Source organism: Electrona antarctica (assembly GCF_951216825.1).
Source record: "Electrona antarctica genome assembly, chromosome: 6".
NCBI classification, from domain to species: Eukaryota; Metazoa; Chordata; class Actinopteri; order Myctophiformes; family Myctophidae; genus Electrona; species Electrona antarctica.
In genome coordinates this window covers 24,536,786-24,550,802 of record NC_136811.1, presented here as the reverse complement: position 1 = coordinate 24,550,802, position 14,017 = coordinate 24,536,786, and the positions used below count along the sequence as shown (strand labels likewise).

Here is a 14,017-nt window from a genome sequence, read left to right as displayed (position 1 = left end):
ACATTATACTTTAGAGTTATACATAGAGTTTTGGACATACTGTACACTACAGCCAGAGTAACAACTATGGAATAATTAATCGATTAAACCAAACGCAAAATAGTTATGTTATATAGATTTGTTCAAAGTAGGCAGTACAGATTATTGGCAAATTATTAAGGGATAGTACATAGTACTCTTATTATGCATATCGCATTCTCGCCAAGATATATTTTCGAGTTAAAAAAACAACAACAAAAAAACAAAAAACGAATGGTTCAAGTCCATTAATTAAGATTCGAGTGCCAACCCTAACGAGCGAAAGTGCAAACCCCCGAATGTTCGGGGACAGCCTTACAAATTATACATGTTATTTCAAGCCAGAGATAAACTGTAAAAGCTCAACCAAGATGATGCAATTCAAAAGCATATCTTTGTCAAATAGGAAAATGGAAAAAAGCGCATTGTTCTTCAACTGGGAGGAGATAAACTTACTGCTGTCCTTGTAAAGGTCTGCGTTTCCCTGAGGCAATACTCCCAAACAATGGTAGTCTTATATTAAACCTGATAAGGTCTACAGTAGCTAATGTCTGGCTGGCCCACTGTCACTCTGTATTACCAGATTGCTCTTTCACTAGTGACCACCTGTTCCACCATTCAATAGTGAATACTTGTTTTTCCTAATCTAGATTGGAGTCAGGTGAATGACAGTTTGCACTAAAGTAGAGGTGATTCTTTGCTACTTTAGCTCTTACTTGGTCAGAGGAATAGGCAACCAATTTGGAGATGATGTCACCCTCAGTGCGTTGTGGTTCAGAGGCCTGAATCCGTCGGACTGCTTTACAGCGAGCAGCTAGCAGGGCCACAAGGGTTGCTTCACTGGCCGTGCCCTGTGGAGAAGATGAGTTTGATTATGATAAAGAATGACAAAATGAAGTCATAGAATGATCACATGCCAGTTTAAATGGTAATCAGGGCCACGCCACAGCTAATGGATCCATGGTACAAACTGTTGTTAATAGGGTATATGCACAGCAGAAATTTGGAAAGAACTCCTACTTCCGGCTTCCTTCACAGGTGTTACAGATGATATACTAATTAAGGCTGTGTTCAATTTACTCTACAGTGGTTCTCAAACTTTTTAATTTCAAAGACCCCCATAACTCTGAGCGTCATGGGGGTCTCTCAGAGTACACTGTCACAGTTCGTTTTTAAAATGTCCTTCCATTGGATTATGATGATACCACCTACTTTTTTCTTTTCTTATCTACTGTTTTTAAACACGTCAGTTTACAATACATAGCTCCATTAGCTTAGCCTGGCTCTAGCCCTGAATCACTACCATTAAAAGAATATGTCCTGGCGATTCAAAGTGAACCGAAATGAAAAGACTGAGTGTCAGGCTACCATTAGCTTGTATATTTTTGAGTGGTGCAACCACTCCAAGGAACAGCAATGTCCGTGACGTTCAACTATGTGTGTGACTATGTTTGTGTGTGACGTTAATGAGCACCAGTACCAATGAGTACCAAAAGTGGTGCTGATTTGCACCACTCAGTTCACACAGGTGTGATTTTTTAGAATCAATTAAATCTTGTGAACTAAAAGAGAGACCCCCCCCCCCCTCCACACACGCACACACACACGCACACGTTTACAACAATACAGAAACATCCATGATAGCATAAGAAGATACACACACATCAGAGACTGTGAAAGAGAGCCCAGAGTATCCTCATTGCCCATTAAAATATGAGCCTGTTATTCTCTTGCAAATTGCCTTTGATCCTAACAGAAAGCCTGTCTACTCACTGATATAGTACATCATCAGAGGGGTATAGGCCACTATGATGAGTCATCGTACAACTACGACCAAGCTAATATCACATGACAGCACAAACTGAGCATGACGTCGAGGCTTCAGAGGAAATTAACACAAAGCAAGACAATCAATTTCTTAGAGAATTCAATCAATAAGCTAGCCCGAGCTGTTTGGATCACAACAAGCATGACTTGCTGTTGGATGTCTTTAGCATTTATAAGTCAATCAAGTCATACATCAAAACACGTAGATTGAAGGGTGGTTGCTCAGTGGCACTGGACCAAATCAATTAGACTCTATGTAGACAGTCAAAGACCTCTGGCTTTACGGTCAACCCAAGTATACTTCCTGTCCTGCAAGTCACCAATACAAGGTGAATGTGATCGACATACTGTATTGTTAGACAGTACACTAAATTGGAAGCCTACAACCTGCCTCTGTCTTCTTTGTATGAATTACATTGTAATTGGCTCAGAGAAAGTTAATCATCAGACATTTGTAGAACTGATATGGCATATTGTACCAAAGCACTGTAGCATATACTACTGTATATATTTTTGAGTGGTGCAACCACTCCAAGGAACAGCAATGTCCGTGACTATGTGACGACTAAGTGACTACGTTACTATGTTACTATGTTTAGAGTACCAGTAGGGGCAAAAGTGGTGCTGTTGTGCCAGAAACAGAGAGAGAGATAGTGCTGCACTGTTGCCTGCTAATGAGAGAGAGAGAGAGAGAGAGAGAGAGAGAGAGAGAGAGAGAGAGGGGCAGGGGGAGAGGGGAGTTGCACCACTCAGTTCACACAGGGGTGATTTTTAAGAATGGTTGGACATCCTGGGCACTACACTTCCTCTGCCAACCTGGGGCGGCAGCGGACTGACCTCATGCTTCCTTCTATGCATGAGTATAGTCCAAGCTGCTTCTTTTCACCTGACAGGGAGAGTTTCCCCAGCCGGACGTAGCACGTGGAAGGATTACTGCATGTTTTTGTGAGGGTACCTACCCTAGGGGACACGGGGAGAACATGCAAACTCCACACAGAAAGGCCCTTTCGCCAACCAAGCCTCGGGTATGGGCACCCACAGCGTCCCCAGCGGGAATCGAACCCAGGACCTTCTAGCTGTATCGCTGTTAGAATGTATCTTTACACCCCTATTATTTATGCCCCAAGATCTATGAAAGAAATCTCACACACTATTAAGGCAGACGTCGGTTCCACGTGTGCACGCCACTGAAGTGTACTGGTAGATGCTCTATAATGACAGGCTAATCACAACCCTCATTTTATCCATTCTGTGTTAAGAGGAAGCCCATTTGTTGCCATAGTGAGATGCACTTAAAAAGAGCAGGAGCAAGACAAAAGCTGTAGATCACACACACTACACACACTACACACCTACTCACACGCGCACACCCGCCCACTCACACACACACACACACACACACCATCATCCAACTCCATCCTCACATCAATACAAAGACACACAAACACAACTCAGGTGGCGACAATAGAGGCGCATGACATGATCTGTCATCAGTGTGCGCTCTCATGCTTTGCCACTCGCCGCCCTGCACACACACGTACAACACACACACGCACACGCACACGCACACACACACACACACACAAAATTCTCAGCTGCTATTCTGTTTGTGTCAATGGAAGGCTAAACTAACAATTTGCTTTTTGCAAACGATCCCAGTCTGACTCTGTCTGTCAATGGATGACATATTGAAAAGCAATTTCCTGCCATTTCATCTAGCACTATGAACCAGGGAGAGAAAGGACAAATCAATAAAAGACAAATTGCTGGTTTGGCGTCAGTCAATTATGTTTCCGCATAAATACTTTTGTGTTTTGTAGGGAAGGCTCCTTACATCTGGTTGCAGCAGATAATGAAGGCAATATGTCCACATGGGTGGTTGGATATCACCATCTTGAATACTAGCATGTGTTGATTCACAACTGAAATTTCTGCTTGGAAAAGGTCAACTAAAACATTTAAAAAAGTTTAAAAAAATAAAAAATAAAAAAATAACATCAACTAGGGAGCTGCATTTCTCCATTCGTGATTCCCCCCTGTCAGGTGAGCCTGACAGGCTTGACAGGCCAGAAGCGGCCTGCTTCACTCCTCATGCATTGAAGGAAGCATATGAGGTCAGTTCGGGGCTCTCCCCAGGTTGGCAGAGAGAGAGTAGTGCCCAGGGTTACAGCTTAGGCATTTGCACTGTGTGAAAAAAATGGGTTACAAAAATCGCGGGATAAAAATCTTCCCCGAAATTCCCAAAGGAGACAATCCACTTATTAGTTCTTAACTATTAGGATATACACCGAAATAAACTTCCTCCAACCCTCTGCAATCTGCAATTCTGCATGTCAATCACATGAATTGGGGCTTACACACACGTGCACGCGCACACACGCACGCGCACACACGCACACGCACACGCACACACACACACACACACACAAACTTTAACACAAATTAACAAATAAAAAACGAAATTGAAAGGGCAGTGAATAATCTCGTAGGACCCAGAAAGGACCTCAAAACGCGATGCAAGAATTAAATGTCAATTAAAGGAAGATTCAAATATTTGACCAACCTGAACAGATCATGTACTGGAAAAGCGGTATTAAACCACTTTTCTGTGTAATATTAATGCCAGATACTGGATCTAACCCTAGTTAGGTTTTGATGCCCTCAAGTGCTACAGTAATTTACACAGAGACACTGACCTGAATGACTCCTCCACCTTGTCCATGGGTTCCAGCAATGAAGGCCTCAGGTAGTTGGAGCATTTTCCCAAGCCAGTCCAACATCACAGTCTCCAGCTCTGTACAGGCTGGACTGGCAGCCTAAACATATGAACAGATAACATGACTTGAATGACCTCCCAGGTTAACCACGTCTCTAGTCTCAGAGAACCGGAACTGTATTTTTTTTCACATTCTACTTCAGACCTCTTCTCCAAAAACATAGAGCTTGTAGATCTGCTATGTTTGGTGAATGTTTCCCCCAGTAGAAGGAATAGGAGTCATGTGACAATGAACGTCTTTTTATGGTGTGGTTCAGAAGGGGTTATAACTTTTGACTGTCACGTTAGTCTGGACTCGGAGCAAGGTGGAACTCCATATTTGGGTAAGACTTATGTAGGCTGTCCGGCCTGGCAGAGATCTGCGCTCCGCAATGGTCTTATCACATTTATTTGACTATGAACATTTTAAATATTTTCACCTGCATCTTAACTTAAAATACAGAAAAGAAAAAGAAACCTCAAAATAAATAAAAATACAGAAATAAACAGAAGTAATACAATAAAAGTAATGTTACCCAGGAAAATCCCATGCAGCCAATGGCTCCACAAAGCATGTCAGCCAACATGGCAGGGCAAGAGGAGGCAGTTGGAAAGTAGGCATAGAAGTAAGGGCTGTGCCAGTGGGTGATCTAGAAGGACAATTATATACAATTGAAAATACAGTTAATGTCAATTCACATTAGCTTGGTTGGGGCGGCAGTAGCTGAGTGGTTAGAGAGGACGCCTGGCTGGGACTCAAAGGTTCACCCCCCCCAGCCCAAAATGTGAGCAAGACACTTAAAAACGTAGGTGACCCAGAAACCTTTTTTGTTTGGGTGAACTACTCCTTTATCCCCTAACTTCTCCCCTTGTGCTGTATTAATAGTGCCCAGGCACTAGAATTAAGATGGGTAAAATAAACTCAAATTTCACATGATGTACGTGTGCAAATGTACATCGACAAACATCCAAAGAACAAAAAATAAATAAAGAACTATAACAAAATTATTAATAGTATATCATAGGTGTAGCAAATAGCGCAACACCCTGAGCTGGGATAGAACCCGGATCGTTGTGCTCACCAGTCCGGCAGGCAACAGACAACGCTAGGAGAGCTTGCACCTTCAAAGGATCAAAATCCACAAGGCATTTTTAGACAATAATTGTTAGCTGCTATAATCTGATGTCAAGCGGCCATGGGTGTGTGTTTATAGAGCATTTTACAACTCTTGGAAGCCAGCTCAGCCAATCATAATCAATTAAGGACCATAACCATTTTTATAATAGGTGGTTTTCATACTTTGTATGATTGGTTTGCAAATCTGCAACAGAAAGAACTACACCATAACAAAAACACAATTCGTGAAGTTTATACGGTTTTATATTTATTTTCATTTAAAATATATTTTTATATATAAGAAAATGTTTTATTTTCATGTCATTTTATTATTATTATAATTAATATTATGTTACCCGCCTTCCCTCCCATTTCCCAATTAAAGGGATAATGACATCCCCCCCGGGGAGGTATTAAGGCTATTAAATTAGCATCTGTTGATTATGACGCATCTTGGGAGATCAAAATTTGCCCAATAAAATTGATCTTGTATCTGGGGCGCGGGTACTGCCTGCGAGGCTGCGACTTAGCATTCTTGGTGGCTAGCGCACTTCAGGCTACTAGTTTTGAGGTCACGTTTAGCTCCATACTGGGCGAAAGTGTCATTCAAAAAATTATTTTTTCTTTCGAAACTCTTAGTTAGAATGCAATTGAGGGTTGCGTGGGGTTTTTTAGGGGAAATGCAGCACAAGCGCAAATTTCGGGCTCGAGTCCCACGTTCCCCCGGTCATGGCTGCAATTCGAAACTGGCCCCCGTAAAATCTGAATCCCCCCCCCCGCCCCCCCCCTTTTTTCCCCTCACTGTATATATTTCTTTTCCCTTTTTACCTCCTTTTTGATGAATTCTTTTTTGATGAATTCCTGTTCTGTCTATAGAAGTGTCTATTTGTACGTCTCTAAATGTTTTGATGATTTGAACATGGTGGACCCTGTTGGAAACAAGTGTAATGCTTAATTGGGTCGTCCACTCACAGTTAACAGCCTTTGTATTGAGTTTGTGCTTGAAATGTACTGTAATTCTGCAAACTGTTAATAAATTCTTCAATCAATCAAAAAACCAACTTGCTTCTGCCCGCTCTGAGCCCCGCAGCGGGACTACGGACTACGGACTGTCTGCTGTTAGCTCTGCCCGCTCTGAGCGCTCTCCTCCCCGCAGTGCATGTCTAATGTACCGCTGTTCTATTCGGCTGCGTAGCCGAGTCCGCAGTGAGAGCTGGTCATGCACACACACTCACACACACACACACACACACACACACACACACACACACACACACACACACACACCGATATTGGGGGGCGGGACCTCTCTCTCTCTCTCACTCACTCACACACACACACACACACACACACACACACACACACACACACACACACACACACACACACACACACACACACACACACACACACACACACCGATATGGGGGGCGGGACCTCTCTCTCTCTCTCACTCACACACACACACACACACACACACACACTCACACACACTCGCACACACAATTCAATTCAATTCAAAGGGCTTTATTGGCATGAGAAAACATACGTTTACATTGCCAAAGCACAATACAACAATACAGCAATACACTCAAAACAGAAAATATGTACATTTGAACGTCAGAATCTTCAATAGATCAATTTCTATATTGTACCAAGATCACTGGATGCAGGTATAGTGCAGGAATATACACAATGATTAGTCTTTAGGGTGGTTGTGTTCCGTTTGATATCCTTCTCCTATCACAGCAACTCACGAATCTTGCTGCTGTGTTTGCACATTGTTGTACTTCGCCCAGCAGATATGGGAGTTTTTTGTCATTGGTCATGTTTTCAAAATCTCCGTGTGTGAAGTCTGTGGGAAGTATGTGTCTCTGATGTCTTGGTACAATGGACAGATGGTTAGGAAGTGTAGCTCGGTTTCCACTTCATTTTGTGTGCAGTGGGTGCATAGTCTGTCTTCTCTCGGGATACAGGTCTGCCTATGACGGCCTTTCTTGATCGCAAGACTGTGCTCACTGAGTCTGTACCTAGTTAGGATGTTTCTTTGTTTTGGGTCGGTCACGGTGCTCAGGTATTCTGCCACTGCGTATTCTCTGTTTAGGGCCAGATAGCATTCTAGTTTACTCTGCTTTTGTGTTGCTTCTTTCCAATGTGTCAGATAGTTTTCCTTTTGCTGTTTTATAATTTGGTTTAGTCCAATGGGTTTTCTATCTCGTGGCTCTGTTTGTGTTTGTGCCCGGAGTTCCAGGGCAGCTGGCCCTGGAACTCTGAGGGCTGAGGGGGGCATCTCTCAAGAGTTTCGCTGTGTGTGAGTGCCTTGTTATGGAGTGCATCTAGGTCGCTTTCTTTTAGGTGGTTGTAGAACTTAAGTGCTCTCTTTTTTATTTTGATTGAGTGGGTATCGTCCTAATTCTGCCCTGCATGCATTATTTGGTGTTTTTTGCTGGGTACGGAGAATGGATTTGCAGAATTCTGTGTGTAGGGTCTCGGTTTGGTGTTTATCCCATTTTTCAAGGTCATGGTTTGCTAATGGTCCCCAGATCTCACAACCATAGAGGGAAATTGGTTCTATCACACACACACACACACACACACTCCATCACGTCTTGCAATGGAGGACGGAATCTGGCACCATTAGCGAAGCGTTATTTGAAGTGGAGCAACCATCATTGCCCTACCAGTTTGAACCCCTGCCCTGGCTTCTGGCTCAGCAGCTACGGAGGCAGTTGATGGAGCGGTCGGAGGTGTGAAGCCATGGCCGCTGATTATCGCATGGGTGACAAAGCTTGGTAAATAAACACAACTCTTCGCGTTCACAACAGCTATACACTACACAGGCTAAAACATATCGATATAATCAACTTGGTAAATGAACGTCACCCCACTTGATCTAGTAAGAGTATATCTGTTCCAACGTGGGCTTTGTGAAATACTGTCCCCCAAAGAAAATCTGTGCTGTAGCCCTTACTTTTCTATGGAGAGCCAACACAAGCACAGGGGACTTGTAATAACTGGCATAAGTGTTATAAGAGTTTTTATATACAAAACGTTTAGACATTTTAGTCCACTCACAGTGACTCACTCACAACATTTATACACAAAAGTACACCCTGGCTTCTGTCTGGGAGATATGTGGGTTAGTGCTTTGATTCTAATTATCAGTATACACCCTGAAGTGAAAGGAAATATTTCTGAAGGATCAAAATAAATAAAACACAAAGGTCATGTATTGCCTTTAGACAATCAAAACCAGTTAGAAATATTACATACAATACAGCATTGAATGTGATATGTCACTTCATGTTGATATGACACTATCAGGAATGAAGCCAGAATTGGAGATGAGTAGCCTACCATGTTTTGTTGGAATGTAAGAATACTAGTATTATGAATTTCAGGCAAAAATACCTGTCAATTTCACTGTTCAAATAGTGAATCTGTGCTCCATACCATGTGATTGTGGTCGTGATAAAATGATGATGAAATGAGGAAATTGTCAAAAAGGTTGCAGATCCATGCACTTGACTGCAGCAGGTCACCCCCATGACCTCAATGCTGTACTGTCAACATAATACATAAATGTTTTGAGTATAATAGACAAACTAATTTTGTATCATGATAGGAAATTGAAATGTAGTACTAGTATATGATGAATCTAAAAACATGTCTCTCCAAATACAGGTCATGCAGCTATTACAGGCACCTGGGATACAGCAAATTTGTCCGTTGGTGTTGGAGTTACCTGGGCTGCTTTGTCCTCCCATCCTGTGTTGATTCGTGTGAGACATGAAATCCCCAATGCTCATGATTCACCATAGAGGTTTTTTGGCCCCTGTTGGCTTCCAATAACAGTTTTATAAATTACTCTTCAGTATTGTTTACTTTCAATTAATTATCTAAAAGTATTCCTGTTTTTCATTCATTGGTAGAATGTTCCCACACTAGTGAAGTTTGTAAAGGAACCACAGCTAATATTTCATGTTGTTGCTGTCCACCTACCGTAATTCCTTTATTGGTTGTATGTTGGTTATCTCTGCCCTACCAAGCTTATGTCGATTATATGTTGGTGTGTTGGTTATCTGCAGCCTACCAAGCTGTGGATTCTGAACATTTATTTGATTGAATATGTATTTGTTTCCCTGACACAAAAGGGGGAAATAACTAACTAAATAAACATATCAATATCAGTATTGGCTAAATTGTTATCGGTGTCAGCCAAGAATTTCCATATCTGTGCATCCCTAATCAAAAATCATTATTTATTCAGCATTTGACCCAGACTACCATTTGAGATTTTAGCCTCTCAGAAGACCCAAGACATAGAATATATCTATCATTGTAGGAGAGATGACAGACGTTGAGCAAAATAACAATTCTACATCATACCCATTTAGGACTGAGACCAGATTCTACTAAATGTTTTCTAAATCATTTTCTGAAAAACCTGTTTCTATAAAAGTGGCTTTCAAACTATTTCATGTCAAGGACCCCAAAATATGTATGCAATTGACCGTGGACCCCTATCTCAAAATGTTGTTTCAGGGACCTCCCAGAAACGTTCGCTGTGAATTAATATTATATTCAAAGATTGGCACTCATTTTCATGATTTTTCAAAAAGGTTTGTTTTATGAGCTTGTTGATCTATTCTATGTAGATCTGCTATTTTTCAATAGCTAAAACAAAATGTGTGTATAGTGTAAGTATAACATAATGCACCAAACGGGGTTCCTGTCCTGAATCCTGAATTGTAATGCAGTGCAATAATTGTACTCTTGAGAGCATAAAATTAAACCAAATGGACCAGATCTATATAGGGTCCATTGGTAATGGTTACCAACTCTCCATTTAGCTGGGCCCATGGGGACAACCTGGAATCCCCTCAAGGACCACTAGTGGTCGGGGCCACTGGTTGAAAACCACTGCATTGGACTATATGACATTATAAATGCATAATTTCCGTACATGGTAAAAAAAAATATCAAACAATTATATTTATACACAATATATTTATTGTATTTCATTACAAGAAATTAGGACTCTGGTAGAGGGGGCAGGTTGAAATGCTTGTCCTTGGATCCAACATAAATACCAGAATCTTCGTGAAGACGCATGAGGGAACGACCGTTCTGATGAGCTCTGCCAGACATCCCTAGCACCAACGGACAAAGTTCCGGTAGGCTGTGTACCGGTACTGCCTATTGGGCAGAGAAACAGACTGTGAGACATGATTTACTGTACATGGGCTTTGATGGTAAGATTTTTGTACAACTGTGATATAATGACTTGAAACGACAACCACATGCAACGACGTTAGAGTACAGTATTGCATCCCAGAGTCTAAGGATGTCATTTTCACTTCAAACTGCAATGATGCAAATAACCTGCATCCTGGGCTATTTGCATCATTGCAGTTCCAATTGAAAATTACATGGTGTCTTTTATTGACATGCTATATGTGAGACATGACAACAAAGGTGATATAAGTGAAAATTAAATAGTTTTGTTTGTAAGATGACTGTTAGTTCGTTCTATTGGAATAATGGCATGGTTCTGTGGCAAAATAAACAATAGCCTATGCAACAATTCTGGTATGTGCTTACAGTCAAATATGTTCAAAATTGGAATAATGGCATGGTTCTGTTGTGAAGTTACACCACATAGTTGCAATGTGATTCACACGACGTTATACATCATTGATTGACATTTTTATTCAGCTTGTAGAATGGGTATAGGCCTACATTTCAAGCAAGTGAATACAACAAGAAGATGAAACCAGAAAAGCACCAAGACTGGTTTGGTTGTTTACATGGGGATGAAGTTTCATCCGAGTCACATTGAATTATAGCTCTAATGCCAGCAAAGGGCATTAGGGCTATTGACCAGAGATAATTCAACATGTATATATACTATACACGATGCAATACTGAATATGATAAAACAGCATGGTTTCTACATGTCACACATACCCCCATTTATTATGTCTAAGCAAACAATATTATTATTATATTGGTATTTTTTAGCCTGTGTAGCATAGGAGCAGGATGATATAGTTGGCTTTTGATTGATTGATTGAAATATGATGGCGAAGTTGTGTTTATTTACCAATCTTTGTTGCTCCACCCCGTTGATATCTTCCACGTTCGATTTTGGGATGAATGAGTCCTCAACCTCAACCTGAAATGTCGCTTCGCTTCGGCGCTACCGACTAGTACCGAGGTACAGATTATGTGCGCGGGTAAAGTGCGCGGGACATCTGAGGGTCCCTTCGTTTCTGCCCCTCCCACCCCCTCGCGTCACCAGGCTTTCCACCCCGGAGGAAAAACAACACAGACTGATCCAATCGCAGTAGAAAGCAGAAAGTTCACAAATTCAAAATAAATGGATGGCTCGCAGGAGGAGGAAGCCTTCGTGTCCACGGTCGAGTTTGAGGAGTATGAAGAGGAAGAGTCAGAACCAGATGAGCAGGAGGTGGAGGAAGAAGAGGAGTTCCATGACGTCCACGGAATCAGGCCCTATATGTTCGAGCCTCTGCTGGCTCCTGCTACCGACGGTGAGGAGGAGGGAGGTGTAGCAGGAGGTGCAGCAGCAGCAGCAGCAACTCCTCACCCACGGGCGAATCTTGATGTGTCAAGCTGGTAAAGTTCCTTTATAATCAAGTATTTATTGCCTAGGCATGATGAGTTTGTACCTTAGTGGGATAACCCATAATGTGTATTATTGCATGGTATAACTAGAGAGAAGTGCCATACGTTCATTTAGCAGTTGTGAAAGTTAGCTTACTGTAATGGAATATCAGCTTACACTGTGAAATGTATGATAATTGTTATTTTCTGACCTGATTGTTATACTCTTTAGTCGTGAAGTTATTTGCACTTTTCATTCGCACAGATCAGTGCAAGCTCTCACATTATTGTTTCTCTGCTTATCATTCAGGTGTACCTGTGGTCACTGCCAGAATATGGATGCCGCTATAGACAGGGTATGCTGTAAAGACCATGACAGGGTTAGTACATCAAGATGACTGTCAATAGCATGCATATACATTATGTTGTTACAATTCACTGTTTAGACATAAGCTTGTGTCTCTAACAAACCCACATACATACATGTACGTATCTACAGTACACCAAAATGTCCCCTCACATTATATCCATACATTTTGCATGTTTATCATGTATTCTGGTAAAGATATAGGCAACTAGAAAAAGTGCCCCTCTGTGCACAGGTCTCCACCAGGCCAGGTCATGGTGTGGCCTCCTGGTGGCACTATAATAGGCCAATGTGAAAAGGGTGCCATTTGTTCTTACATCATTGATGGCAATTGGATGATTTGAGGCAGTGATAAAATGACTTAGGCCAATATCTGAACATGCCATTTTATTAGGCAATTATAAACCTTATTTAGGCCAAATTACTTACTGCAGTAAGTGACTTAGGCAAAATGTTTTATTCCAATTATTTTTAATAGACCATGGTTTAGGGTCAGCCACAGAGTGTTTAAAATAATATCAGAGCACAAAGACATTTGATACTGAAGGGGAGTGAATGGGACTGAATGGGAGTGAATGGGACTGAATGGGACTGAATGAGAGGTACTGTTACTATGGGACTGATACTATGGGACTGAATGGGAGGGAATGGGACTGAATGGGAGGTAGTTACTATGGAAGTGAATGGGAGTGAATGGGACTGAATGAGAGGTACTGTTACTATGGGACTGAATGGGAGGGAATGGGACTGAATGGGAGGTAGTTACTATGGAAGTGAATGGGAGTGAATGGGATGTACTGTTACTATGGGACTGATACTATGGGAGTGAATGGGACTGAATGGGACTGAATGGGAGGTAATGTTACTATGGGACTGAATGGGAGTGAATGGGAGTGAATGGGATTTAATGGGACTGAATGGGAGTGAATGGGAGTGAACGGGAGTGAATGGGAGTGAATGGGAGTGAATGGGAGGTACTGTTACTATGGGACTGATACTATGGGACTGAATGGGACTGAATGGGAGTGAATGGGATGAATGGGAGGTACTGGTACTATGGGACTGATAATATGGGAGTGAATGGGACTGAATGGGAGTGAATGGGATGAATGGGAGTGACAGTCCCATAGTAACAGTACCTCCCATTCACTCCCATAGTATCAGTCCCATAGTAACAGTACCTCCCATTCACTCCCATTCAGTCCCATTCACTCCCATAGTATCAGTCCCATAGTAACAGTACCTCCCATTCACTCCCATTCAGTCCCATTCACTCCCATAGTATCAGTCCCATAGTAACAGTACC

The 14,017-nt window shown here is 41.8% G+C and overlaps 2 protein-coding genes across 2 annotated transcripts in view; one reads left to right on the top strand and one right to left on the bottom strand.

The window, feature by feature from the left end:
* LOC306925010 (aromatic-L-amino-acid decarboxylase-like) overlaps positions 1 to 14,017 on the top strand; it is a gene marked incomplete at both ends in the record, with an annotated part of 123,623 nt that overhangs the window by 57,442 nt on the left and 52,164 nt on the right. The gene's annotated exons all lie outside the window — the stretch shown is intronic.
* Positions 1 to 14,017, bottom strand: part of LOC306925498 (aromatic-L-amino-acid decarboxylase-like) — a 51,464-nt gene that overhangs the window by 11,458 nt on the left and 25,989 nt on the right. Inside the window, exons 4-6 of the mRNA XM_079504353.1 lie at positions 5,137 to 5,250; positions 4,542 to 4,661; positions 735 to 869 (exon numbers count right to left, since the gene is read on the bottom strand). Coding sequence (XP_079360479.1) covers positions 735 to 869; positions 4,542 to 4,661; positions 5,137 to 5,250 — 369 coding nt within the window. The remainder of the gene's footprint in view (positions 1 to 734; positions 870 to 4,541; positions 4,662 to 5,136; positions 5,251 to 14,017) is intronic.